Source organism: Epithele typhae, assembly GCF_022376455.1.
Source record: "Epithele typhae strain CBS 203.58 chromosome Unknown BXZ73scaffold_16, whole genome shotgun sequence".
Taxonomy (NCBI): domain Eukaryota; kingdom Fungi; phylum Basidiomycota; class Agaricomycetes; order Polyporales; family Epitheliaceae; genus Epithele; species Epithele typhae.
In genome coordinates, this window is record NW_025954207.1 from 458098 (window position 1) to 485016 (window position 26919).

Below are 26919 nucleotides of genomic sequence, written 5' to 3' on the forward strand. Positions count from 1 at the left end.
CACTCCGGCTGCGCCCGCGACCCCTCGTTCTCTATCATCGCCATGTGTCCGTCGGCCGAAAGCTCCGCGCTCTTGGGCACGCCATTGAAGACGGCTTGGTAGCGGCCGCCGTCGAAGCCGGCGATCGTCGCGCCGGTGAGTGTGTCTAGGGCAAGGCAGAACGAGGTGGGGCTGTCACCGATGACTAGCACACGCGTCCCATCGGAGGAGAAGGACGCGCGATGGATGAATCGGCGGCCACGCCCCTGGAGCCACGCAGGTCGGATGGTGGTAACCGCGTCGGGCAAGCCGACCGCGGCGGTGAGCAGAGTGCCGTTTCTGCATATCGCGACGACGCGTGGAGGGTGGCCTTCGCGCTCTGGACTTGTGTGCCGGCGGAGAGCGGTCGCGTAGATCGCCAAGTCGCCCCTTCGGTTTTTCTGGTTGTATCGGAGGAAGTGGATTTCGCAAGAACCGTCGGAGAGTGCCCAGACGCAGGTGGACCTGCGTGAGAGGGCTGGGGCTAGCGTGGCGTCGGAGAGGAGATACTGTTCGTCCTCCGACAGTGCCAAAGTGTTCGCATGCTGAACCACGACGGAATTTCGCGTGTGGATGAGCAGCGGAGAGAGTGTACGGAGGTGCGTGAATGTCAGAGCGTCGTAGATGTGGACCTTCGCTTTGGAATCCTGAGCGAATATCTGGCTGCCGTCCCTAGACCACACGAGTCTCGTGACCCCGCCATCGAGAGGCTGGAGGTCGATGCGCCCGACAGGAGGGTGTTCTGTAGGACTTGTCGAGGTGGTTTCAACCGGAAGAGGGAAAATGGTTATGTGCTGGCGCGATGCGAGGGCCCACTGCCTCTCAGTCGGACAGAACGCGAAAGAAGATGGGTAGGAGGACGGATCTGTGAGGTGGTACCATTGGGAGGGGTGGGATATTCCGGTCTGACTGTCCGTCACGATGCATTCCGATATGCTCAGACCCCCAGCGCGACCCCACACAGTGCTTGCTGCCCATCTTCCACTAGGAGAAAACACGAATTGATCCTGCGATTGAGCATACCCAGACTCTGAAACGGGCTTCTCCCCTAGTTTGAGCGACACAGAGGAAGACGGGAATCAGTTTGTGTGGCATTTTCTCAGAGGAAGATACTCACTCGAGTAGTCTGGGGGAGCGACATGCAAGAGACCTCTTTTGTACAATGGTGAGAACAGTCGTTCTAGCAAGGCTGTCCAGTCAGGCATAAGGTGCCGTTTTGGCTTCTCTATGATACACTTGAGGCCTTCCGATCGGAGGCCGGGGTGTTGCGATATCACTTGAGTCAACTGCTGTATGATGGCCGTCCGTTTTTGCGTCAAACGAGCATTGTCACGGTACACCGCAACACTTCGGAATATCAATGACAAAGAAAGTAGTGAATTTGGAAGGCTTAGGCAGGCCTTGTAGAGTTCAAAGTCGGGCTCTAGAGTGGCTTTTTGCAGAATAGATAAACACTTCAAGTTTATGAAATGAGAAACAGTGAAACCTAATGCAGAGTAAACGTTAGCCGGGTATGCCTCAATTAAGCAGAAAGGACTTGCCAGAGCCCACGAGGGTGTCGCTGCTCAGTGTTATTTCCAACAATGACTCCTTGCTGAAATTTAACAGCGTAGTACTCTCCAGCCGAGCTTCATGAGTCTCAAGACCTCGGGATCAATCACGAGCTAGGGTTCAGACTAGAAAGCGCGCACCTCATCCAGATGTAGCGTTTGAATGCCCAGTCGGTGCATATGGGGCGTGAGGAGGGATATATGTGAGATTTGATCCCGACAAGACAGACGCTCCATCCGGAGATCCTGAAGGGCAGGACAGGCATTGACAAGTCGATAGAGGTGCAGAGCAGTCTTGAAAGAGCAGTCCTGCAGGACGAGCTTCCTCACAGCACGATATTGTCGCAAACAAGCTAGAATAATCGGCGACGTCGGAAAAAGAATGGAGGAGAAAGGAAGGAATCGTCCGTCGAACTCCCATGTGGTAATGTGACCGAGGTGGGGAAGAAGGACTACGATGGCGGCGATCGGGAGAGGTGTTGGCACGGAGTCGACATTCGAGCCTGGTGTACCCTGCAGCCGGACGATCTGGACCGTCGAACGCAGAGAGGTGTCGCGTGCGAGAGTGTTGCAGATCATGGGTAGCTGATCGCTTCTAGAAATGATGAGCCTATGCCAGAGGCGGTAGCGGCTTCGGGGAAACCATGACTTGCACACCCGGATGCACCGCGCGAGTGTGGTGTGATCACTGCGAGAGCCGAGGACGTCAATGATTTCCTCAACAACGTCTATGGGGAGTTGTAGCGAGCTCATGGGGGCATATCACTGTCCTTGGAGAGCGCGATGGTCGACAGCCGTCCGCAGAGGCTAAAATGGAGGGAAGGAGAAGGCGAACCTAATGCGGCTTGACTTGCGGGCGTTGTACGATAAGGTTGAGTGATACGAACAGAGTTCAATCAAACGATGATGCTATCCAAATCGTGTCGTACATGAAGGACTGCGGTGGGAAGCTTCTGCGGCCGACTTGGCGAATTGCTACCATGAGAGCTTGGTTAGGTCCTAGACTCATAGATGCCGGAAAAGTATCACATACCCAGCTAGTAGGCCCCTCCGTTGATGCCGCGGTTCCTTTTCTTTGTGCTTCATGGGACAGGTAATAGGTGGTCGTGCGTGAGGTTGTAGCACCGATGGAGGGATGAGAGAGGCGCACCTCAACCTCATGATCAAGCTAAATACAAACTTTGAGCTTCCGAAAAGGCTCACTGCTCGTCGGAGTCGCTGGTCGAGCCTACAGTGATGATTCGCCAGGTGCATCTGTTGTGACAGCCTATCAGCAGGTGCGGATGCATCTGGTGCCGGCCGGCCCAGTCGCGCTCGACACCGCCTTCCCCAAGCGCGCTCGCGCACCCCCGGGTGCGACACTGTCCCGAGATGTCCGGACACCGGCGCCTCAGGCGCTGCCACCTGAGCTCGCTGTCTCCGACAGTGAGCTCGCCTCCCTATTTGTTTCACACCACATCTTTTATATGATTAGTGATAAAAATATATTTATTAGTAAACTACTACATAGGTGCACTAGTAAGTAATACCACGCCCCGCGACAACGCGGAGGCAGACGTAGAGGCGGGGACAACGCAGAGGAGGAGGAGGGCGACATGGGCGACGTGAACGCGGGAGACGCGGAGGCGGGCGACGCAAAGGCAAGCGAGGCGGAGGAGGGCGACGCGGAGGGCTCGCGGGGGGAGGTGAAGGGCCAAGACGAGGCGGAGCAGGTGGTGGGCAACGCGGGCAATGCGAAGGGGGAGGAAGCGCAGAGCAGCGAGGGCGGGCGATGCGAGCGGAAGGACGACGTGGGCGGGGGAGGTGACGTCAGTGGAGGACATGACGTGGGCTGGGACGACACTGAGGAGGGCCGCGTGGGCGGAGGAGGTGGGCGGAGGAGGGTGACGCGGAGGGCTCGCGGGAGGAGGGTGACGCGGAGGGCTCGCGGGAGGAGGCGGAGGCAGAGGAGGTCAGAGTGGGCGGAAGAGTGCGAGGAGGCGAGTGAGGCAGGCAGAGGCGGGCGATGAGGTGGGCAGCGCGCGCCGGGGTGGACGACGTGGGGGCGGACGGGCCGGAGGAGGTGGGCAACGCGGAGGAGGAGGACACGGAGGAGGGCGGACGCAGAGGCGGGGGGGAGCCTAGCGACGCGCGCGGATGCGGGCGGCAGGTACGCGGACGCGGGCGACATGGAGGTGGGTGATGACGCGGAGGTGGCCGACGCGCGTGGAGGAGGTGGGCCGCGGGTGAGGGAGGCGGAGGAGGGTGTGCGGGCGCGGGCACCTGAGGTGTGCAGACGGGCGGCGCGAAGGCGGGCAGAGAACAGCGCGGAGGTGGGCAACGGGGAGGAGGGCAGCGGCGAGGTGGCCAGGCGGATGCGGAGATCGAGGTCAAGGCCGGCGGCAGGCCGGATGTACGAAGCCGGAGAGGAGAGGTGGGCGTTGGGAATGCAGGAGGGTGGAGCGGGGGACTCACCAAAACAAGGGCCGCGGTACATCGCCGCGGCCCCCTAATTCTAATCTCCATGCTGAGAACGTCCGGATGGACGTCCTCGTGCGGTGTGGACCTGTGTGGACGCGGCCGGCAAAGTGGGCGAAGGACGGCATGGAGGTTGAGGTTGAGGTCGAGGGAGGAGGATGAGGGGAGTTGAATGGTGTCACCAGGTGACACCGGAGTCCAATAGCAGACGAAGGACGACTGTATAGTCGCTATCGTCTGCCTGGACGGTGGAGGCGGAGCAGGAGGAGGAAGAGGAGGCGGGGAGGAGAGCAAGGACGGCAGGAGGGACGCGTGGCGTGCATCACAGCCACGCGTCCTTGCCGCCCACCGAGGCGCGTCTCCACGGGCGCGCATCACGGATCGCCAGATCCGTCCAGATGCATCCGTAGCTGCCGATAGGCTATCGCAACGGATGCACCAGGGAAATCACCTGTGCTCGTCGAGCCGAGCACGTGCCACGGCTGCTCGCGCGCTAATAACCGACGACGCACATCCCTTGAAGCGCCCGACACGTCTTTTCGAAGTTGCTCTCGATGTTTGCTCGACCGTATAAGTAGGTACACCTCCTCCTCCTCGCAGTAATCTACAGGAAAGTAGGGCTTGATAAAATCCAGCTAGTACCACGGGAGTGCCTGGAAGAGTGGAGAGTTTCCGATCTGGTGCGAGTTCCGTTCGAGCCGGCGGCCCATCCACTCCCCAACTTCAAGCTTCGAATGTTCATCTTCCACACGCGGCCGTCTCTCATAAAATTCTCATACACTGAGGTGCTGCTCCCGTGTCTGCACCTGCAGCCCCACAAATGCCCACTGTGGGTCCAAATCAAGCTGCGTTGTGCGTTCAGCGGCTTATGTAAATACCTTTCTAATTTCCACAGGTCCATCGCCATTGCTTCTCGCTGAGTACCCGAGAGCTCTGGGTCCAACCTCACAATGGACGAAAGGCAGTCGCTCTCAGGCCAACCAACGGGGAAGTTGGAAATCAAGCCCTTGGGAAACCATAAGTGCCGCGCCTGGATATCACAAACTTTCATTCTCTGATCGGACCGCCCTTCAGTCGACCTCTGGCGCGCTGTCGATGGAACCTGGCGCGCGTTCTTGACCAACACCGACTCAGACAGCGCTACTTCGACGTATCTATTCTCTCGTCCTCTCTGAGGTCCTCTCTGCGGTCCTCTCCGCGGTCGACTCGCACTCATTGCCAGTCTTGCCTTTCCTGGCTATAGCCCATGGTTCAGCGCGTTGCGCGACGAGCTCGCCTTAGTCCTTCTTTTCGTTCCCCTTGTAGGTGCCCAGCGTGCGCTGACGATCGACAACAGGAGCTCGTTGATGCGCTAGTGCAGGTTTGGCTGCCTCCTCGAGACCCTCCATTCGTGCTTACCATCCACCAATCGGACCGCGGGCGTCACCCTGACGAGCCGCACTGGCAGGTGCAGCCCGAATAGGCACGCTCGTGCGGAAGATCATGCCGACTGTGCTAAGGTGGGCTCGACCACCACCCCTCGCGCGCCCCGAAAACGCCTGACGCTCTACCTCTCATCCGCGACAGCACGGGCCAGAGTGCGAAGAAGCGATACAGAAGCTGGAAGGGAAGGCGTTCTTGGCGCGCGAGGACGAGCACATGTTCGTCCTCATCGACCTCGTCACCGCGCCCGAGGTGCAGGGACTGGGCCACACCGGCGCGCTCCTCGATGTGCTGCTTGCGATGGTGCGTCCACGATCCGGAGAACGGGACCCGGAAAAGGTTGATAACGCGCGTGCAGACGGACGCGGAGGGCGCGTGGTGCGCACCTCGACGACGGACGCGGCCGGGTCCTACGCGCCGCACGGGCTCGAGCTGCTTCGGGAGGCGTGGATCGGGACGGACATTCCGGACTACGACGGACCTCCGGCTCCCATTCGTGCGATGCGTGCTCACACTTTTGGTGTATGTCCGGGGAGGCGAACTGGCCCGCAAACCTGTGTTCGGAGTGCGCGGGACGGCAGATGATCAATCAGGGAGCCGCAGTCACCTCGAAGTACTTAGGCTTGTGGGCAAGTCATAAGTAGGGTTGCAATGCGAAGCGACTAAGTATGTTTCCTGCAATATCTGGCCGAAGTGCCGGTGACGTTATGGACGAGATGGTATGGCGCCGACTCGATTCGCGTCTCGACGAATAGGGTGCGCCTTGTCTTTCCTCGGAGTGTGCCCGAATGACGTCCTCAATATGCCCAGAAAATGGCATGGTCGAAAGGGGCCTGAGGCCCGAGGCTCGATCGCACGTAGCAGGCTTCGAGCCTCTTGAGAAGTTAGGACCAATGTGCTTTGGTACAAGCTATGGTCACATCACAGAATCCGGGTCGGACAGAGGTCCCCTACATTCCGGAAAAACACATATCCTCCTTCAGTCGCGAATCCAGCCACACGACCATCCTGGGATAGCGCACACTTCTCCGCAGCCGGTCCGTCCTTGAAGTTGAGCACCTGGTGCAGCGTCCCGTCCTCGACCCTCCAGAGCCACCACTCCGGCTGCAGCCCAAACCACCACTGCGGCCGCTTGCCCCGTATCATCGCCACCCGTCCGTCGCCCGAGAGCTCCGCGCCATCTGGGACGCCTCTGAAGAGGGCGTCGAAGCGACCGCTGTCGATGCCGGCGATCGTCGCGCCGGTGAGTGTGTCCAGGACGAGGCAGCACGTGGATTCGGCGACCAGCACGCGCGTCCCGTCGGAGGAAAAACACGCGCGGTCGGGGATGTTTCGGACACTGGCCGGGAGCCCCGCAGGTCGGAAGGCCGTAACCGCGTCGGGCAAGCCGACCGCCGCGGTGAGCACAGTGCCGTTGTTGCATATCGCGACGACGTGTAGACGGTGGTCTTCGCGTCCTGGACTTGAGTGCTGGCGGAGAGCGGTCGCGTAGATCCCGGAGTAGGTCCCTGTGGTTGCGTTGTCGTGGTGGTGGAGGAAGTGGAGTTCGCAAGAACCGGTGGCGAGTGCCCAGACGCAGATAGAACTGCGTATGATGGTGGAGGAGAGGTTTTTGGGCAGCGCGACGTCGGAGAGGAGATACTGTTCGTCCTCCGACAGCGCCAAAGTGCTCACACGCTGAACCACGCCGAGAGCTTGCGTGTAGACGGGCGGAGGAGAGAGGGTACGGAGGTGGGTGAATGTCAGAGCATCGTAGATGTGGACATTCGCTTTGGAATCCTGAGCGAATATCCGGCTGCCGTCCCGAGACCACAAGAGTCTCGCAACCAGGCCATCGAGAGGCTGAAGGTCGATGCGCCCGACGGGTTGAGAGTGATCTGTAGAACTTGTCGGGGGAGTTTCAAGAGGGAAGACGGATATGTCGTGGCGCGATGCGAGGGCCCACTGCTTCTCAGTCGAACAGAACGCGAAAGAAGTTGGCAAAGTTGGGTAGGAGGGCGCATCTGCGAGGTGGTACCATTGGGAAGGGTGGGATGTTCCGGTCTTACTGTCCCACATGATGCATTCCGACATCCCTGGATTCCCGGTGCGATTCCACGCGGTGCTTGCGGCCCATCTTCCGCTAGGAGAGAACACGAATTGATACGGCCGTCCATCATGCCCGTACTCTGAAATGCACTCCTCACAGCCGAGTTTCAGCGACATGGAAGACAGGAATCAGTCTGTGTGCGCGTTCTCTCTGGGGATAAATACGCACTGGAGTAGTCTGGAGGGGCGATACACAACAGACCTCTTTCTGACAACGGCGAAAATAGTCGTTCTAGCAATGTTGTCCAGCGAGGCATCTGGTTCCGTTTCGGCCTCTCTATGACGCACGTGAGGCCTTTCGATCGGAGGCCGGGGTGTTGCGATATCACTTGAGTTAACTGCTGTACGATGGACATCTGTGCTTGCGTCAATTGAGTGTTGTCCCGGCCGTACACTCCAACACTTCGGAATATCAATGACAAAGAAAGTAGTGGCTTCGGAAGTTTGAGACAGGCTCTGTAGAGTTCGAAGTCGGGCTCCAGAGCGGTTTTTTGCCAAATAGACAGATGCTTCAAGTTTTTGAAAAGGGGAAATTCGAGACCTGAGTAAACGTTAGCCGAGTACAATTCGAATGAGCGGAACGGACTTGCCAGAATCCGCGAGGGTGTTGCTGTCCAGTGTTATATCCACCAGTGACTCCTTATTGAAACTTAACAGCGCGGTACTCTCCAGGTGAGCTCCAGGGGACTCAAGACCTCGGGATTAATGACGAGGTCGGATTCAGGCTGGAAAAAGCGCACCTCTTTCAAATCTAGCCTTCGTATGTCCTGTCGATGCGTGTGGGGCGTAGGGAGGGATATACTTGAGGTTGGTTCCTGACAATTCACGCGCTCCATCCGGACATCCTGAAGCGCAGGAAAGGTATTGACAAGACGATGGAGCTGCAGAGCACCCAGGAAATAGCAATCCCGCAGGACGAGCTTCCTCACGGCGCGATATTGTGGCAAACAAGCTAGAATCGACGGGAACGTCGTGAAATAAACGGGGGATCTAGGAATGATGCCAGACCGCCCATGGAACTCCCATGTGGTTATGTGACCTAGGTGGGGAAGAAGGACTACGATGGCGGCGATCGGGAAACCTCCTGGCTCGTCGACGTCCGTGCCCGGTGCGCCGTGCAGCCGGACGATCTGGACTACCGAGCTCAGAGAGGTGTCGAGTGCGAAGGTGTTGCAGATCACGGGTAGTTGGTCGGGTCTAGAGATGATGAGCCTGTGCCAGAGGTGGTAGCGGCTTCGGGGATGCCATGACTTGCACACCCGGATGCAGCGCCTGAGTGCGGTGTGATCGCTGCGAGCGGCGAGGACGTCGATGATTTTCTCAATAACGTCTATGGGGAAGTGGGGCGAGCTCATGGGGAGATTTGACTGAGCTTGGAGAGCGCGATGGTCGACGGCCGTCCGCGGGGGTGGGAGTATGAAGGCAGGGAGAAGGCGAGGATTGAAAGGCCGGGTACCGTGTTGCACGATAAGACTGAGCGCTGAGTGATGCGAACGGAACAGAGTGGTGGTCGCCCGTGGCATGTGCTCGACCGCGTGTGAGCAAGTACTTCTCCCCCCTAAGCAGTGTTCGCTCACTGCGTTCGCATCGCCCGAGATCTGGCTTGCGGCATATGAGCAAGAATAACGTCGTATAACATTGCAGCACATGTGGGACTAGGGAGACACAAAACTAGGCGCGGGTAATGTAAGGTCGTAGAGTGGAGCACATCCGGGAAAGCAGAGCATAGCACAAGCAAAGCGAGAGGAGTACAGGGGGGATACGATACACGGGGGGGGCATTACAAACCGACGTCCATGAGCCGCACCGCGAGTCCGTGCGCGACGTTCGTTCCGGCGTCGGAGGAGACGCACGCCCGGGCGAGCGTTCATCCGATCTCTGCGCTCGCCGTCAGCGTCCAAACCAGCCACCGCGCGGAACAGACGCACCGAGGTAAGGGTTCTGCGGGTCGTCCGGCCGCCTCATATGCGCCAGCCCGGGCTGAGGTAGCCTCACGGGCGGCGGGGGCACCATCGTCTGCACGACGCCCAGCGGCGTCGGGCGCACGAGCCCTGGGGGCTGGACGGCCATCATCACCCCGCCCTGCGGGGACCCGAACGCGCGCACCTGCGCGTACCCGTCCGGGCCCGCCGCCGCCGCCGCCTTGGCCTGCGAGCCCGAGTCGCGGCGGTCCTTCTCGACCGCGGCGACGGCGCGCATGAAGTCGGACCACGACGGCAGGTGCTCCGGGCCGGGGTAGCGCTGCCGCCAGTCCATGACGAGCGCCTGGTGCTCGCGCCAGGCGCGGTGGTGGTTGTGCACCGTCGACTTCTTGTACTCGACGCCGAAGACGCGGGAGAAGGCGTGCGGCTGCTTCAGGCCGGGCTCGCGCTGCATGAGCTGCCGCATCTGCGCGAAGCCGGCGTCGACCTCGTGCAGGGACTTGCCGTACGGCCACGGCTTGCCTCGCGAGGGCTGCGTGGACGATGACGCGCTGGGGCCGACGCTGCCCTTCTGCAAGGATTCGTCGGGAGAGTCGGCGGCGAATGGCGGGGATAAGGGCGAGTCGGGGGCGGTGGGAGGTGGTAGGATCTCGAGAGGCTGGGTGAAGGGTGTGGGGCATTGAGAGGTCGAGGGATGGGGTTCCAGGGGTGACCGAAGGGGCGAGTGCGCAGGGAGGGGCGAGTGTTGCAGTAAGGGTGGGTAATTCAAACGTGAGGGACTGTTCGTGAGCTGATGGTTCTGTTGGGCGGGGACCGGGGATTCTGGGACTGCAAAAGCGCGAGAGAGTTCGGAAGATGTCGCGGGCGGTGGCGGCGGTGCGCTGACCGATATACTAGGGGGCTGGAGGAGAAAAGAGCCATGATGAGACGGATTCATGTTGATGGGGGTCCTGGGGGTATATTGTGCTTCCGATGGAGCCTGAGGGATATCCTGGTTGTCGAGAAGAGATGCGTGAAGAAATCCAGGAGACGAAGCCACGGGCGTAGATTCGCATGGGGAGCCGAAGACCGCGTTGACATTGTCAACCAGCTCGACGAATAACGGGGTGTCGTTGGCATCTCCCGACTGCGATGACTTGGGCGAAGTGGGATCAAATGAAGAGTCAAAGCCTACGGAAGATGAAGGTCTTCGGACTTTGGGAGACTGTTGGCCTCCACTCGAATCCAGCGACCTCTTCTTCGGGTTCTTAGGCATGTTCGGACGGTGCATCGCCAGTTGCGCGACCTGATCCTTGAACTCTTCTTGCGACGCCAGTTCTTTGTCCAGTGTAGGGCATTCCGAGTCTTCTAGTCCGGTGCGCATGTTCCGCCGGACACGATACAACCTCCTCTCTTCACTCTGGACGGTGCGTACGGCACTCACTTGCTCGATCTCCCAAGTCTGCGCCGCTGAATTGTAAGCGTCGATGTAATCGGTAGCGGTCATCTCAAACGTGGAAAGAAAGGGGTCGACGTCGGCCAGGGATAGTAGAGGAAATGTTTCAACTTGAGTGCGGAAGATCCATGGATTTGCATTGGGCTGGGTTGTTGAAGACATGGTGAGCATCGCGGTCTCAAACATCATGCGCTAGGCTTCGCAAAAATGAACAACGATCATGGCAATGGTAGGGATGGCATATGTGCCTGCGAGAAACCACACAGCAGGGACTTCAAGCACCGCATAGAAGTGAGCTCCCGTCGCTCCAACGCATACAGCGTGCACTGGGGCGCAACTGAAGGCTGTTCGGGCACGGGCTCCGCCTGAAGCAGCTGCTGTGTGGTTTCGCGAGAACGGGCCTATCACGATGACTGGAACTTTTGCATATTGCAAGCTCAGCTGGTGCGTCCGACAGACTGGCGCGACAGCTGAATGGAAGGAAATTCTCCAATCATGTGCGGAACGAATGCTTCTGACTGCTAAGTCGCGGACAGAAGTATAACGGCGTCCTCGACACTGTAGCCCCCGACGATGCCGTAGGGGACGGCCTCGCGAGATGATGGAGTAGGAATGCCGGTGCGGTCATCAGACCCGGCGAAACCCCTGAACTATTCCTTTTGCAGAGACCGAACCGACGTCGAGCGCGAGCGAGGATAAAACTACTCACTGTATGCCAAAACACGATCGTGACCGTCCTCTTCCACTTGTCCTCATTCTTCCTGTGCCTCTCCTGTCGCGGACTGGCGTGAACGAGGGCGCCGTTGTCCGACGCTGGGCTGTGCCCATCATAGGAGCCTTCGGCGAAGGACGTCTTGCGCAATGGGGTCGGGTCGAGGCCGAGCGGCGAATTGAGCGTGGTCGAGGGCGAGAAGGAGATGGACGACGGAGATGCGGCGGGGGATCCTGGGGGGAGGCAGAATCTGTCGATGGCGCGAGGGTGGCTTGACGAGGCAGGCATCGGGGTGGCCTTTTCGTGTCTCCGGGACGCGAACAGTAGCAACGCGCTCCCGGGCAGCCTACAAGGTCGATGATAAGCGAGGGACAGCATGGGGAGGAAGACAAGGAAAACTTACGACGATGGATTTGTTCAGTCTCCTGGCTCCTTGCCGAAGTCGGGGATGTTTCCGACCCCCTTCGCAACGGAATCTGTGTTCAGGACACGTTGGGCGGGAAGAAGGGGGCCGGTGGGTACAAGTGTCGAGGGAGGAAACCGTCGATGGTCGACGAATGGTCGATACAAAAACCGCGCCCGGCGCAGATGAGCTCCGCCGTTGACAAAGCGCCCGGGGTGCGCGCCTTCCTGCTTTCCACCACCTCTCCAGCTTTTCGTGAACGCTGCTCGAATGCGGCTCTTGCTCTACCATGCGATGCGGAAGTTTCGTGAATTTGGATGACGTCTGGCGTATGTTCGACTCAGCCTCTCGATCGTAGCGTCAGCCTCGTCCTCCGCCTGACAGGTCGCAGCGCTGGACTGGCTCCCACTTCTCTCTTTCCGCACCTCTGTCCTTGCTGTGTTTGCTATGCTGCTGCTCTCTTTTGCTTCGTCGCACTGCTATCTATCCCAGCTTTCTGTTCTCTCAGCCCCATCCCCAAACGATCCCGGCGTCGACCTCTGCACCCAAACCGTCCTCGAACCTGGCCACACCGCGATCACGATCCTCCTGCCACGCGTCAGTTATGCCAGACCCCTGGTGGGGCTCGATCCTGCGCCGTGTCATCCCAGCTCTGCGAGAGCAGACTCAGATCCGTCTCGGGAAGAGGTGCGTCCACACGTCTTGGCTCGGCGCGCTTTGCGCTCACGCTCGCGGTCCGCTGTTAGCCTCAGACGTCGCGCAAGCTCATCCTGCGCAAGCGCACGACCTCCCCGTACCAAGTCAAGCTCCCGATGAAGGACCGGTTCCGCGTACCGAACAAGAAGCCCCAGCCGGCCTCCCTCCGGCCCACCGTCCCAGCCGTCCTGCAATCCTCCGCTAGTCGTCTGAACGCACAAGCGTCCTCCCTGTCGCTCTGTCACCCCCCGCCCGCGGTCAAAAGGCCCGGCGCGAACGCTGGTCTCGCGCAGGCGAACAGGATGTTGGAGGAGATGCGGCAGAACGCTTCCCACAAGCCCACACCCGCGCTCGCGACCTATCCCTCCTTTACGCTGCCGGCGGTCGATACGTGGACGGAGCTCAATCGCGACCTGCACGATGCCCTGCTCGACTTCTCGGACGTAGACACGACCCAGTCTCGCTGTGTCTGGCCGCCGGCGGCACCTGTTCCGATGCTGTTTGACCCATGGGTTCTGTGATGCTTTCGTCCTTGCTTTCTTGCTCTGTATGCCTTCGATGTACCTTGCACACGCGATTTCGCATGCGTATGTCTCGGAAGCAGTACATCCTCGTTCCTGCCCCCCTGTCTTCTCCACCCGATAGGATGGGAACGCTCTAGGATGGCGCGCATGTCGCGGTGGCCGAGAGCCGAATGCTTCGCTGCGTCTAGTGTGAAAACTCGGACTGGTTCAGGGCGAGGAAGTATGGTTGGAGCGGGCCGTTCGGACCGTGGCTGGTCATCGTAATGATGAGGCCGGGGCCGATCGATCTCGTCGCTCCCCCCACTTGGCCAACGCCCTGAACGGCTTAGTGTCGTTCACCGCGAGATGCATAGCACGTAGGCGGTTCATGACTCTCTCTCTCTCTCTTAGCCAGATTCAACGCCGCGGAAACATCGCCGCAACACACAGTTCCCACAACCCGGGCGCGGCGCCCGGGCACTCCCAGGCTCACATGTCCCCTTCGTCACCATGTTCGCAGATCCCACCGCGCGCCCTCAGGGCGACATGTCGCACGGAGATGTCGGTTAGGCCTGGGCATCCACTCAGTTCCACTCCGAGCTCCCCGCGGACAGCAGCCGCACGACAAAAAGAGCGGGCGCGGCCCACGCGCCGCCCCCACACCCTTCCCCCCCACTCCCGCACGACATGACGCTCTCGCAGGACCTGCTCCCCGCCCTGCCCCCGCTCTGGCAGCTCGCGCTCCTCGGCGGCGCCGCGTACGCGGCGACGACGTGGTACGGCGCGGCGCGGCGGCGCGCGCGCGCGACACCGCTCGCGGGCCCGCTGCGCCCGAGCTGGCTCTTCGGCGTCACGAAGCAGGTGCTCAACAACCCGGACGCGCCCGCGATCTACGAGGGGTGGGTCGAAGAGTACGGCGCGGTGTTCGTCGCGCCGGCGCCGCTCGGCGCGACGCGCGTCGTGCTCACGGACCCGAAGGCGGTCGCGCACTTTTACGCGGCGGAGACGTGGACGTACGTGCAGACGAAGCTCGCGCGCGTCGCGATCGAGGGCTTGGTGAGCGCTTTGCGTCTGTGCGTGTGCTCTGCGGGTGGGGGGATTGACGGCGGGCGGGCGGGTCGCAGTTCGGGCGGGGGCTGCTCTGGGCGGAGGGCGAGTCGCACAAGCGGTGAGTGCGCGAGATCCGGCGCTGGGCGACTGAAGGGATGTCGCTGAGCCCGTCGCGGTCGGCTGTCGCAGGCAGCGCAAGGCGATCTCGCCTGCGTTCAGCAACGTCGCCATCAAGCGCATGACCGCCATCTTCTACGACTCGGTGTACAAGGTGGGGGTGCCGTCCGCCGCGCCACGCCGCGCGCGTCCTGCCGCTGATCACCCCCCGCAGCTCAAGACCGCCTGGGACAACCAGCTCGCCGGGGCGGACGCGGCCGTGATCGACGTCGAGGCCTGGATGAACCACGTCTCGTGCGTCCCCTTCGCTCCGCTCTCCGTCGTAGCGCACGGCTCTCACCCCGCCCAGGCTGGACTCGATCGGGATCGCCGGGTTCTCGCACGACTTCCGCTCGCTCGACGGGCAGCGGTCGGACATCGCGGAGGTGTTCGACGCGATGGGCCGCGTGAAGCCGTCGGTGCTCTCCGCGCTCGTGATCTTCTTCGGGAACGTGTTCCCGGTGCTGTGGAAGCTGCCGACGGAGATGCGGCGCCTGCAGCGGAAGATGAACCGGAGCATGGAGCAGATCGCGGTCGTCCTGCTCGAGAACACGCGCAGGGAGCTCCGCGGGCTCGGGGAGACGGGCAAGGAGGAGAAGAGCATCATCGGGCTGCTCAGTGCGTCGCGGCGTGTCCCTTGCGGTGGAAGTGGCGTTGACGGCTTCTGCGCGTGCTTGCAGTCAAGGCGGAGGACCAGGAGGCTAGCCTGCCCATGTCGCAGGAAGAGATCATGGCGCAGGCACGTTTGCGGGCTTGTAGAACCCGGCCGCTGCGCTGACGACGGTACTCCTGCAGATGAAAGTGCTCATCCTAGCCGGCTACGAAACCACCTCCAGTGCGTCCTCCCTTTTGGGAATCTGCGCTCTCGCTGATTGAGCTCGCTCGCTCCACAGTCAGCCTCACGGTCCGTACCCGCGTCCAGCCCGCGTCTCCATCCCTCACACGTACGCTGACGCACAACGCAGTGGGCGTTGATCGAGCTCTGCCGCAAGCCGGAGATGCAGGCGCGCCTGCGGGACGAGCTCCGCGCGCAGTTCCCGAACTCGGACCCGAGCTGGGACCAGCTCATGAACGGCGCGGGGCTGCACTACCTCGACGCCGTCGTGCACGAGATCCTGCGGCTGCACGCGCCGCTCGCCGTCACGAACCGGGTGGTGCGTCCCGTCTCCGCCCTCTCTTTCACTCACACACTCACGCACACAAACACTCTCGCGCGTGCTCACGGCCCACGCAGGCAGCGAAGGACGACGTGATCCCGCTCTCGCAGCCGATCCGGACGAAGCACGGCGAGCTCGTCGACGCGATCGCGATCTGCGCCGGGCAGGAGGTCGGGATCCCGATCGGGTACATGAACACCGCGCTCGCGCTCTGGGGCCCGGACGCGCGCGAGTTCAAGCCCGAGCGCTGGCTCCTCCCCGGCGACGGCGCGAAGGGCGGGGAAAAGGAGCAGGAGCACGCGGGGCTGCCGCGGCGCGCGCAGGAGATCCAGGGCCACCGGCACCTGCTCACGTTCGTCGACGGGCAGCGGATGTGCCTCGGGCGCGGGTTCGCGCTCGCCGAGTTCAAGGTGCGTGCTGGGGACGTGGGGGCTGCAGGCCAGGAAGGCTGACGCGGGGGCCAGGCGGTGTTGGGCGTGCTCATCAAGAACTACACGTTCGAGCTCCGGGACGGGCCGGAGACGGAGATCGCGCACTGTCGCGGGGTGCTGCCCCGGCCGCAGGTGAAGGGCGAGGTGGGCGCGTGCGTGCCGATGCGCGTGCGGCGCGTGGACGCGTGAGGGGTCGCGAGAGGTCGAACGCGCGGACGCTCTGGAGGCATCGTGTCATAGTCCCTTTTTCCATCATGTCTTTCACAAACTCGAGTCGCCCCAACACTCCACACACGAGCCGTCCCCGCGCCCCGTCCGCTGCGCTGCGGACGCCGCCTCCCTCGGGCGTGTCCCGCGCCGTGGGAGCAGCCCCACTCGACGCGGGAAACGACGCGCGCGCACGGTCAGCACGCGCGCGCGCGCAGCTCCAATCCTGACGAGCTCATGCGTCCGCGCGTCATAGCGGTGTGAGCGGCCTGCTGCGCCCGGGGCCCACGACGCCCTCCGAGTCTCACGCTAGGCTGGGGTGCATCCGACAGGCGACAGGCGCGAGGTGCCGTCCGCGGCGGGAACGTGGAGGTGGAGGTAGACGGCCGGGCGCGCGGGCGTCGCTATTTTTGCGTCTTCGGGTTCTTGGCTGCGCGCGGGGGACGGGCGTGGTCGCGGCTTCGTAAGTTCTGAACGAGGTTAGAATGTCGTTTGGACGTTGCAAGGCGGGGCGTGGGGCGTGGACGGACGGATCGAACGCTAGAAGGCTCGCGCGAGGCGCGGCCGTGCGCTGTTTTTGCAGCCTTCGGGCTTCGGGATCTGTCGCTCGGCCTCCAATGCATTGTGATCCGGGCAGGCCGCGGTCTGCCGTTAATTAATTGCCTGGCCTACCTATTTGCGTACCTAGAAACATCGCAAGCTGCGTCCCGAGTTTCATCGAGAAGCCCGAGGCTGTCATGTGCATGATGAGCGAGCGCTTGAGCGCTGAGAATTGGGATGCCGGCAGTCCGACGCGTCCATCTGCCAGCCGCGACGCCTCCCGTCGACAGCTGCTTCCCACAAGCTTCGCAAGCCGCGTGGTGGTCGTCCCTCCGCCCAGTCCACGCTTTCGTCGTGGAGGACGCGAGGGGGCTCGTTGCCGTCTGCATACGTTTTGGTTACACAGCAGTTTGCAGTAGTGCGCACTGTGCAAGGACGATGTCATGCGTACCAAACGCCCCGAGTCGGCGAGTCGGCGAACAGACTCGAACAGAGCGCTCCGCGCCGGGGCTGGGCTCTGCGCAACCATCAGCCGGAGGGCCCGAGCTCATCCAGGGAAGACGAGGAGGTTCCGCCCGCTCGGCGTGGGCGTGGGCGTAGGCACGAAGGTGGATCAGCGCGCGCTCGCCGGAATCCACACAATGCACACGCACGTCGCGCGGCGTTTTCGCGGGCGCGCAAATGCCTCACTACTGACGCACGCACGGGGGTTCTGTGGGCGACCGCACGTCCATTCGGCGACGGAGCCTCCGTGTCACTACGTGCGTAAGAGTGCGTGCGCGAGCGCGTCGTATTAAGAGTCTCAACAGTATCGTTACCCCTTCCCTCTGGCCTAGAGAGCGACCCACAATGCGTCTAAGTGCGAGAGCCGTATGGTATCCGTCCGAGTCCGCATCCAAGCCACCGAGAACCCGCCCCTTTTCCGCTTCGCGCGACCTTGCGAAGCACAGCGGGCCCCTACATCCACCGCGCTCAGGCGAGGACGACGCCGAAGGCGGCGGCGACGAGCGCGAGCGCGCCGTTGACGACGACGGTGCCGGCGCTCGACTTTCCGCTGCTCGTCGCGGAGCCGGTCGAGGAGGAGCCGGTCGAGGTCGCGTTCGAGGCGACGTTCGTGGCGGCGGTGGGCGAGACGGACGCGGACGCGGACGCGCCGATGCCGAGGAGCGCGGGCGTGGGCTGCGTGGTCGGGGTCTGCGTCGCCGCGGCGGAGAAGGAGGCGAAGACGTGGTCGCCCGTCCCGGGGGCGTTGATCGCGCTGAAGGAGGGGGGAGGGCGTGAGCGGAGGGGAGACAGAGGGGAGAGGGGGGAGAGGGCGCGTACCCGACCATGCCGGCGGGGCAGTGGGCGAGGGGGCCGTTGGGGCCGAGGACCTGCGCGCAGTAGAACCAGATCGCTGTGCGGGGACGGTGGGTGAGCAGGGAAGCGCGAAGTGAGAGAGAGGGACGCACGGGTGGTCTCGTCGGTGATGGTCAGGTTGAAGGTGGGGAAGGGCCCGGAGGTGCCGTTCTTGACGAGGACGTAGCCGGAGTCGAAGCCGCTCGCGAGGGGCTCGCAGGGGGTGGCGAAGGAGGACTGGGCGACGGTGTGGTTGCCGGGCATGCCGTTGAAGAGGAAGGTGATGACCTCGCCCTTGGTCGCGTTGATGTTGTTGGGCGAGAAGGCGAGGGCCATCTTGCCGCCGGTCTGACCGACGAGGATCTGGGGGGAAGAGCAGGTGAGGGAGGGACGGAGGACGGCTGGGGAAGGCACGTACGGTCTGGTCAGCCATGGCGGAGGCGGCGAGCGCGAAGGCGGCAAAGGCAGCAGCGAGCATCTTGGAAGAGGCGAAAGGGCGAAGGAAGAGGCTAAAAAGGGAGGTAGGAAGGAGGAAGACCGGGGTCGAAGGACGGAGGGAGGTGAGGACGAGAATGAGCGGCCGAGCGTTCTTATACCGTCGCGCGGCCCTCGTCACTGTCACTGTCTGTCTGGGATGCGAGAGAAGGCGGGTGGGGGTGGAGACGAGTGAGGGAGTTGGGCTGGCCAATCGGGCGTGGCGGAGGCGTAAGGGCGCAGACAAGCCCTGCCGCATCCTCCCACGAGGTGCGCCGTCAATTCGGAATTGGGCGTCGCCGTCGTGCACGGCCGCAGGGCATGCGGGCGGTGAAGCCTGTGAGGTAACCCGGGGCTGCGATCAAGTTGTGGACGGAACGGAGAACTGCGAACGCTGGAGGTGTGCATGCCGGTTGGTGAGTGGGAGGTGCAAGGCAGCAGCAGCGTCCGCACCTTGTCCGCGGTTGAGGACACCGCGGAGATGGACGGGCTTGTTGGATCCCATCTGGAACGTCCGGGGACGTCGCGAATGTTGAACGTTTGAACGTTGAGTGCGGGTTCGAACAGACACGTGGCCGTGTCTCCATTTTCGATCACGGGCGTCTTGTGTTCCGGGTCGGCGCGCCTGTGTTCAAACATACGCGCGACACCCTCCCCAGTCAGCAGTCCGTCGGGGACGGGCTTGTCTTGAACGGGGCCCGGATGCGTGTTCGGTGCGCGTTCAAGGCGCTGTTCGCGGTCATCTCGGCCGGGTGTCCAGTTCGCTGTGACAGAATAAAGAGATTCGACGTGCCTGGCCTGAGTCCTCGACAGCTCTCTCTCCCGCAAATCGGGTCCTGCTCGACAGCAGCGCTCGGACGCGTGTCGCGGGTGACGCCCTCCCCTTGCCCCCCCCGTCTTCGTCCAGCGCCCCACCGTCCCGTGTGTGAGTCCGTGCGGCGCGGTGACAAAGCTCGCGCGCGGCGCGAGAACGACGTCCGCCCTCCTGAGAACATCCGCCCCAACCCAGCGGGGCGCATTGGACGAGACGCGTCGGGGCACCAGGCTGCGCGCGCGGGGGCGCACGTCGAGGGGACGCGCAAACTGCCCACTGCGACACCGCGCCCTGCCTTGGCTCGGCCGTGCGCGCGTCCTCGACGCCCCTCCTTCCCTGCGTCCGTGCTCTCGGCGCGGCTGCGCAGCGAACGCTTTTCTCTCGACGCTCCCCGGACCCCGCCACGGAAGGCTGGATCTCGATACGTCGGTGTGCGTGCGCCCAGCCCGAGCGCGTCCAGCCCGGCGATGATTCCCCCCTCGCTCTCGCTCTCGCCACCCCGGTGCTATCACGCCCGGCGCTCCCCGACCCGCGCACGACACCCACACTCGCGTCCCGAGCAATTGCGCGTGCTCGTCCGGGCGGTGAAGCTTTGAGGCTCAAGGGTGCGCGCGCGCGCCCCCCTGTGGGCGGCGAGTTAACGTTCGCGTTAGTGCCCCCGCCGTCCGAGGAAGCCGAAGTGCCTGGATCGCGAAGAAGCTCTGTACAGGTATACGTACTGCCGTCCGTACGCCATCTTCGCGCAGGCGACATGCGCGGCCGGGGCGTTGTATCTGCGTTTGCGCGTCTCGCACGTGATTCGCTAGCGATGATGTGGTTCGACCGATGGAAAAGTAGAAGCGGGGCTCCGATATCGCCAGTGCGCAATCGTCGCATGATCAGCTTGCAGCCGCCGCAATCAGCCATCTTCGCCGCCACAGCCGACAGAGATGGACAGAATCTGGAATGAGATGTCATTGGACGGCTGTGCCGCACAATTCGCGCGCGCCGCGACGCGCAGGTGGGTGGGTTCGAAACTCAATATTCAATATTCAACGTTCGACGACGTCAACTTGCCTTCAGCCTCGGACGTGACAGCGATGGCGACCACTGCTTCCACCTCATTGCCTCCTCGCCGCGGCGCCCTACCTGGTTCACCGGCGACTCGTGCCCCATCACGCGTCCGCACACACCATCATGCATCATCTCCGCTCTTCTACCCGTCCAGGAGTCCGCGGACCCTCCCGTCTCTTCCTCTCGACGGTCCTCCATACGGCCTCCGACATTCTCTACCTCTCGGGCCACAACTTTCCTCCTCCAAAACTCGCGACCTCCGTGCGGACTCAAAGGCGCACGCGCCCCCGTCCAATCTGTCCCCCGCCCGCCGGGTCGCGATCGAGAGCTCGCGACTCTCGCGCTCGCCGTCGCCGAGGCTCCCCCGTCAAAGCTCCTTTAGGCTCGTTTCCGCACGTCTTGCGCGCGCGGTGCCTCGGTCCTCGGCGACGGCGGCGCGCCCGTGCGGGCCCCGCTCGATGTGGCGAGTCGCGACGGACGAGGAGACCGCGTTCGTGCGCTATGTATGTATAAGCGCTCGCGATCGACGGTGAGGGGGTTGTCTGGCGCGTAGACAAGCCCGGAAATACGTACCGCCGTGACGGTCGGTCTGCACACGGGCTATTGTGTGTGCGCAGACGTGACTCTGCCCCGCGCGCGTGAGGTTGCACAAAATGGGCGCGTGGGGCTTGTCAGCGGTCGAAGACGCGACGGGCCCGACGCGGCGTGACATGAAGATGTCCGTTCATCTCGCTGTCTGTCGCCAACGCGCGGGTGCGGCGTGTCGGTAGCGAGTGCGCACCTGGTGCAAATGTCCCTCGGGAGCTTCTGCTTCTCCACCGTCAAAGCATCGCGCGAGGCTGTGTTTGCTCAACGCTTGTATCTCTCCGTGCTTGTTGGCCTGCCGTCCTCCGGGTAGATACGCAAGTTCTTGATCCATCACAAGCACCCCATGGAACTCGAAGAGGAAGCGCAAGGAGTGGGGTATCTCGGTAGACTACATAGACGGTTCAGAGCCACAAACCCCACATTAAAACACACAACCAGCGCCCGGGCGAGCCAATAGAAGCGCACCTGCTCGCACACCCAATCCCAACGTCTGGCGCAAGAGAGCCTCACACCGACAGCCCCGACGCCTTGCTGTCCCAGCCCTCGCTCTCCGTCGTCACCTTGATCGCGATCGACGCCTGCGCGCGCTCGGGCGCCTGAGGCACGTTCCACGTCACCTTCGCCGCTCGCTGCTGCACGCGCGCGAGCAGGTGCAGGTCGTAGGTGCCGGCGTCGAAGACCTCGAGGCCGCGGCCGGCGATGGGCGCGCGCGAGTTCAGCCTGTGCCACACGGGGGGTGATGCGGGGTTAGCGCGCGGAAACGGACGCGGGGGAGGTGTGGGGGCGTGGAGACGCTTACACTGCCAGCAGGGAGTTCGCGTATACTATATGAATGAGGAGATGAGCGAGGAAGAAGGACGCGAGAGAAACAGGAAGCTCTCACGGCGCGCGGAGATGATGCTGAAGAAGATGTAGATGAAGGTGTGGAACGTCGTCGTCGTCTGACCGCATGGCGTCGGACATGAGCGCTTGCGCAGCTGAACGAGACGAGGTACGCACCAGGATGAGAGAGATGAAGTTGAAGATACTGGGAGAGAAGATAATCGGCGGATATCCCGAAAACGAGATGCAGGGACGAATATACCAGTGTAGGAGACCTGTCTCACGTGGTGAGCGGAAGAACATCTGGGGAGACCGTCGAAACGTACCAGTGCTGACAGCGTACAACATAAACTTGTCGAAGAGCGTCTCATTGGGCCTGCGATTCCCATGAGAGTCGATCAAGTACGACAGTTCTGTTGGCAGGCCTACCGCTTCAACCCGGTATGACCCGAACGGCTTCGACGTAAGACTACAATGAGTGTTACAGTAAAGAGGGTATCCGCAAGGAATGCGGCGGCGAAGGTCGATGGCACGAGCCACTGATGGGGAAAGAGTTATATTTGCTCTAATGACCGCGAGAGAAGGTACGTACGACCGTGGACGGCGCCGTTCCAAGGAGTGGCGAGCGGAATCTGCGAATACATGAAGTCAGGAAATGGTGGACGAGTATGAGAATGGTCGCCGTACGTCAGGACAGTAGTTGCTTTAGTGCATACAATGACATTAGAAGGCGATAACAGTAATGGTTGATATACGGCACACCGATTGTGAAGCCTATATTGATCCGTGAGCTCATCGGTATAATCGTATCGCTGAGAGCAGAACTCACATATCTCTCCAACAAAGCAGAGCATCTACGGGGTCGATGAGCGAAATCGACAACCGGGCCGCGCGAGGTGCTCACAGCAATCCCGACGATGATGCGGTATCGAGTCCCAACTGCGCGACGTGAGCCGAAAGGAAGCGAAATGCGTCGAGGACAAATGGCGTACTGAGGAACACGCGTCTGGCGAAGAACCTGAATCCGACAATCATCAACCTTCTTCCGATCAGTCGAAATGCAGGATAACGTACACCTGAGAAGTTATCATGATACCGCTCTTCGCCGTCGCTGATCAGCGTGGTCCCTGTGGAATGGCTCGGACAGGACACTCACCAGGAGGACGGGCAACGCCTGATAGAAAATTCAGCGGACTGCGCGTGAGCGGAACATTCACTCACGTATAATGACCTGGACCAGACCTTTCAGAACCGCAAGAGGATGCAGAGACAAGAAAAAACGCACCAAACGCCTTCGAGCAATGCAAGAAAGTTGAAGTAGTTGGTGACTAGATAGAAATAACTGTGCCCGCCATTTCACCGTCAAACGCTTGCAGAGAGAAAGACGCGGCGCTCACCATGTATGCATCGTAAGGACAGCATGCGCGGTTTCTAGCAGCCTGAACCTGGGTTGAGCTGCCGCGTCTCCGGAGGTGGTCAATGGCTCACATGACGACTGCAACCTGGGACGCCGGCGTCGGTCATTGGTCAACTTGGCGGCGGAGGCGCAGTGAACGGTACTGACCATGACGCGGATGTAAAGATCGTCGGTCGGAAAGAGGGTGTAGTACCGGTATAGTTGGTGCACGCCCAGGCCGTACAACCTGTCGCGGACGTCGTCAGCCGGTCCTTGCGCTCATCAGCCAGTGCAGCGGAAGAAGTGAAAAGACGCACATAAGGCCCGCGAATGCGCCAAGGAGGTACGCTCCTAGAGTCTTGTCGAACGGCATCCACGCCGCGAGCAGGGGCACGAGCTCAGGCGGAATGCTCGCGAGACCGCTGGAGGTCGTCGTCACGTTCCCGAGGCCGGACATGACGGGAGTGGAGGGGGGGTGCGCAAAGGAGACCGAGGCGTGGGCGGGCGTGGAGGAGGACTATATGCGCTTGGTCAATCTAGGCGGGATCAGCGGTACACGCGCGGACACCCTCGGGGCCAGAGAGATGTGGGAGGAAGGTGAGAGAAGAGGAGGAAGACAGAGGGGTGAGAGAGAGGATGCCAGCGTGCTCGGGAAGAACTCTCACAGCCATGCGGGTCGGGTGACCAGAGGCAGACGGTGAACTGCTGGAGAACCGATGACGCAGCGCGTTCAGCCTCGCCCAGGTATCGATTGCTGGCAAAGCTGGACACGACCGGAAAAGGAGACGTACGGGCGAGGTCATCGTGCGCGATGACGTCGACGCTATGTGCGAATGAACACGTGATCGAGTCCCGCGCAAAAACAAGCCTCGGTAAAATACGTCCGATCCAAAATCGTACACAGGAATATCGTACACAAGCCTTCGGATTGAGTGTTCAATGGTGGGCAGTTGGGCTATGACTTTACGCAAACGAGTGACCTTTGGTCACAAGTATCTGGTCGTTCTATCAGCCGGGGACATTGGAACATCCAGACGGCGATGGAAGTCACCTCATGTCGATTGTACATCTCTCGGCACCGAGAAGAGGACGTGCGGAGAATATCATCCCCATTCGGCTGCGGATTAAAAATAATGAGCAAGAGTCCACAGGTATGCGTGCACGATGAATACCGACCGTGGACGGGGAAGATGGAAGAGACCTGAGCCTGATGTTGCCGAACGATTCGTCCACAAGACGCCGCGAGGGTGGCTGACTCTCCCGGATGTGCTCACGCGCATTGAGGCTGTACCACAACGCCCGGTTCTTCAGACGAGAAGTTAGACACGAGGCAAGGAGACTAGCATACCTCCCAAGGAAGGAGTTTGCGTAGACTGCGGCAACACGATCAGCATCCCAGTAGGTGGGGAATCGAAAGGCGACTCACGCTTCCCCTGGATCTCGACGATTCCCAGGAAGACGAGGTTGGCGGTCTGTGTGGAGAACTAGGTCGCGTGTCAACGACATGCGTAGGAGGCGTATGCAAGGTTATTCACTAGAACGACCGCCAGCACCGATGCCGCGCTGATCGGCGGGCGAGTCAACGGCTGGAAGGGCACATCCTAGGCGACAACGCACCCTGTAATCGCTCCCGTGTTCACAACGTATAGAACTATCATTCTGATCTTGCTTCTCTCTGCGCTGGGAAAGGGACCGGATCAGACCCGACGGGAAAAAAAAAGCAGGATGGGCGTACGTGTCCCAGTTTGTGCGTCCGCGCAGGAGATAGTATGACAAAGTCAGCGCAACAAGGAGGTCCGCGGCGGCGGCGCAGCCAAGACCGCCGGTGACCGTGATCTGGAAAGATGAAGAGTTGGATACGAGAAGTACAGACTGGGTTGGTTTACTCACTAACGACACGGGCTGATTCCTGAAAGGGATCCACTCGGGGTATCTGTAACTGAGCGCTGTAATGTCAGCTCTGTAGCTTTGTTTCGGATCCGGGTGCGTACCACAAGTATGCAGATCCGGCACCAAAAACGAGTCTGAGTAGTGTGAATAGCGCCTAAGGAGTTCATCAGCAGGCATGACGACTATCAATCGCTCATGACATACGATCACTCCAGTGAGGAACTTCCTGTGTTCGCTGACTGTGAAGCTTCATCAGAAGTTTTTATATAGGAAGGGCAGACTGCTCACTGATCCACACGCGACGCACGTAGAAGCTGTCGGCGTGATGAGTGCGGGATGATGGAGCGACAAACGTCAGAACGCACATTTGCACGACGGTCGAGACGATGACTTCCGCTATCACTGATATCTGAGCAGCAAATCGTTAGACGACCTCCAAGTCACCGACGGTAACTCTGCGCACTCCGACTCCCCTAGACAACCATGCACATGTCAGTGGACAGTATATCGGAAGTCGGGCGTGACACGCACCAATTGAGGTGCAGGAAGTACTCGACATTTCCAAAGTTATCGATCAGGTATGCGAAAGAGAATCGCATGCAGAAGGCCGTGTGGATGGTCTCTACCACCCTGATAGCGCTATGAGGTCAAACTCGAACACCAGCTTGCTGCTCGATTACGTACCAGACAATCGCAACCTGTGAATATCGTGAGTAGAGGTGACAGGGGACTCGAGAACTTGACTGACAATAGTCTTGACAAACGCCGCATCTGCGGGGTAGCGCTGGAAGTAGATGAATGTCTGTAAAGTTGTGACGCCGTACAGCCTGTGTATTGAAGGGAATCAACTTCTGCGAGGGCGAAGATGGAGGGTGATGAGACGTACATGCAGGCTATGAAGACCTGGAGAAGAAGCCCGCCAAAGAATCCTTCTGCGGGGTTGGACATACTCGAGAGGTGGTGTCGCTGCGGGCGGTGCGGGATAAGTATCGCGGGGCTCTGAGGGCCGAACGCTCTGCGTGCCGGGTTCTAATACGGTCTCCCAATCATCCGACTGCCGGAGCGACGTCACTGTCAGTCGTAGAGCACGTACTGCCAGAGCTACGTAGTCGAATATACCAAGTAAAGATCTCTGTACCGCGTGGAAGGATGTGGGGCGGGCAACCGGTCAGCCCTCGAGCGGGTGGAGATTTGGTACGATTGGGGAAATGCGACGTGCCGCAAACCGAGCAGACGTTGTGATGCAGTCGCGCCTCAACCTTCTGTCTGATCAGCACTATGTGGGGAGTCTCTTCGGACAAGAAAGGGACAGCAGATACCTTTTGAGCAAGTTGCGTCCGGGCCTATGACCTTGAGACCATGTGGCAGGCTGCACGCGGACATCAAGAGTTGGCAGGGTGGTAGTGGTAGGCTACCGAGGCTCGGTATCTCCGCCTCAATGCACCGAGCTTGACGTGGAATAGAGGAAGTGGACGACATGCATTCACAACGCTCCAGAAACGCGATGATACCATAGTCCGACGATGCGGATCCGCCACTGTTGGCTAGATTAGCGAAGCAAGCGATAAATGCCTGTGCCGTCGAAAACGTACATCATCATGCGGGGAAGACAAGGAGCATCATTTTCCGGCGTCCTCTTTACTCCAGTGAGGGCCTTTCCCCGTCACGAATCATTTGTTGGGACGAGTGACTCCTTCAACATCGTCAGGTCCACCAACAGTCTGTGCTATTCATAGCCGCGGGCTCGAGCGGTCTCTCGTGTAGAGTGACGCTTCGGCGGTGATGCAGATATTAGTC

The 26919-nt window shown here is 61.1% G+C and overlaps 9 protein-coding genes across 9 annotated transcripts; 3 read left to right on the top strand and 6 right to left on the bottom strand.

The window, feature by feature from the left end:
* Window positions 1-3163: 3163 nt before the first annotated feature.
* BXZ73DRAFT_76660 (uncharacterized protein) lies at window positions 3164-4060 on the top strand (the record flags this gene model as incomplete). The annotated part of the gene is made up of 2 exons (XM_048022489.1): window positions 3164-3519; window positions 3718-4060. 2 exons carry the CDS (start codon window positions 3164-3166, stop codon window positions 4058-4060), a joined length of 699 nt encoding a protein of 232 aa, XP_047879162.1.
* Window positions 4061-5519: 1459 nt separating this feature from the next.
* BXZ73DRAFT_76661 (uncharacterized protein) lies at window positions 5520-7652 on the bottom strand (the record flags this gene model as incomplete). The annotated part of the gene is made up of 3 exons (XM_048022490.1): window positions 5520-5879; window positions 5929-6001; window positions 6472-7652. The coding sequence occupies 3 exons, from the start codon at window positions 7650-7652 to the stop codon at window positions 5520-5522; spliced, it is 1614 nt and encodes a 537-aa protein (XP_047879163.1).
* A 533-nt stretch (window positions 7653-8185) lies between these two features.
* BXZ73DRAFT_100283 (uncharacterized protein) lies at window positions 8186-8890 on the bottom strand (the record flags this gene model as incomplete). The annotated part of the gene is made up of 1 exon (XM_048014534.1): window positions 8186-8890. The coding sequence occupies one exon, from the start codon at window positions 8888-8890 to the stop codon at window positions 8186-8188; it is 705 nt and encodes a 234-aa protein (XP_047879164.1).
* A 535-nt stretch (window positions 8891-9425) lies between these two features.
* On the bottom strand, window positions 9426-11892 carry BXZ73DRAFT_45032 (uncharacterized protein; the record flags this gene model as incomplete). The annotated part of the gene is made up of 2 exons (XM_048019437.1): window positions 9426-11036; window positions 11602-11892. The coding sequence occupies 2 exons, from the start codon at window positions 11890-11892 to the stop codon at window positions 9426-9428; spliced, it is 1902 nt and encodes a 633-aa protein (XP_047879165.1).
* A 562-nt stretch (window positions 11893-12454) lies between these two features.
* BXZ73DRAFT_100286 (uncharacterized protein) lies at window positions 12455-13224 on the top strand (the record flags this gene model as incomplete). Its single annotated transcript, XM_048014535.1, has 2 exons — window positions 12455-12694; window positions 12754-13224. The coding sequence occupies 2 exons, from the start codon at window positions 12455-12457 to the stop codon at window positions 13222-13224; spliced, it is 711 nt and encodes a 236-aa protein (XP_047879166.1).
* A 669-nt stretch (window positions 13225-13893) lies between these two features.
* Window positions 13894-16189, top strand: BXZ73DRAFT_45109 (cytochrome P450; the record flags this gene model as incomplete). Its single annotated transcript, XM_048019449.1, has 11 exons — window positions 13894-14262; window positions 14331-14374; window positions 14446-14527; window positions 14588-14667; window positions 14723-15030; window positions 15093-15155; window positions 15215-15247; window positions 15306-15316; window positions 15378-15566; window positions 15647-15979; window positions 16034-16189. The coding sequence occupies 11 exons, from the start codon at window positions 13894-13896 to the stop codon at window positions 16187-16189; spliced, it is 1668 nt and encodes a 555-aa protein (XP_047879167.1).
* A 1530-nt stretch (window positions 16190-17719) lies between these two features.
* BXZ73DRAFT_100288 (uncharacterized protein) lies at window positions 17720-18563 on the bottom strand (the record flags this gene model as incomplete). Its single annotated transcript, XM_048014536.1, has 4 exons — window positions 17720-18005; window positions 18071-18143; window positions 18199-18448; window positions 18504-18563. 4 exons carry the CDS (start codon window positions 18561-18563, stop codon window positions 17720-17722), a joined length of 669 nt encoding a protein of 222 aa, XP_047879168.1.
* Window positions 18564-21520: 2957 nt separating this feature from the next.
* On the bottom strand, window positions 21521-23689 carry BXZ73DRAFT_100289 (uncharacterized protein; the record flags this gene model as incomplete). The annotated part of the gene is made up of 21 exons (XM_048014537.1): window positions 21521-21734; window positions 21814-21838; window positions 21898-21955; window positions 22014-22041; window positions 22099-22111; window positions 22163-22212; window positions 22266-22375; window positions 22429-22468; window positions 22524-22539; window positions 22599-22610; window positions 22666-22690; window positions 22741-22775; window positions 22829-22854; window positions 22911-22936; window positions 22993-23010; window positions 23058-23067; window positions 23122-23178; window positions 23234-23275; window positions 23325-23338; window positions 23401-23479; window positions 23550-23689. The coding sequence occupies 21 exons, from the start codon at window positions 23687-23689 to the stop codon at window positions 21521-21523; spliced, it is 1038 nt and encodes a 345-aa protein (XP_047879169.1).
* Window positions 23690-24335: 646 nt separating this feature from the next.
* BXZ73DRAFT_100290 (uncharacterized protein) lies at window positions 24336-26070 on the bottom strand (the record flags this gene model as incomplete). The annotated part of the gene is made up of 16 exons (XM_048014538.1): window positions 24336-24349; window positions 24405-24605; window positions 24659-24716; window positions 24768-24795; window positions 24850-24912; window positions 24968-25068; window positions 25123-25171; window positions 25224-25276; window positions 25327-25361; window positions 25411-25436; window positions 25488-25531; window positions 25586-25595; window positions 25654-25752; window positions 25807-25820; window positions 25871-25949; window positions 26009-26070. 16 exons carry the CDS (start codon window positions 26068-26070, stop codon window positions 24336-24338), a joined length of 936 nt encoding a protein of 311 aa, XP_047879170.1.
* Window positions 26071-26919: the final 849 nt, after the last annotated feature.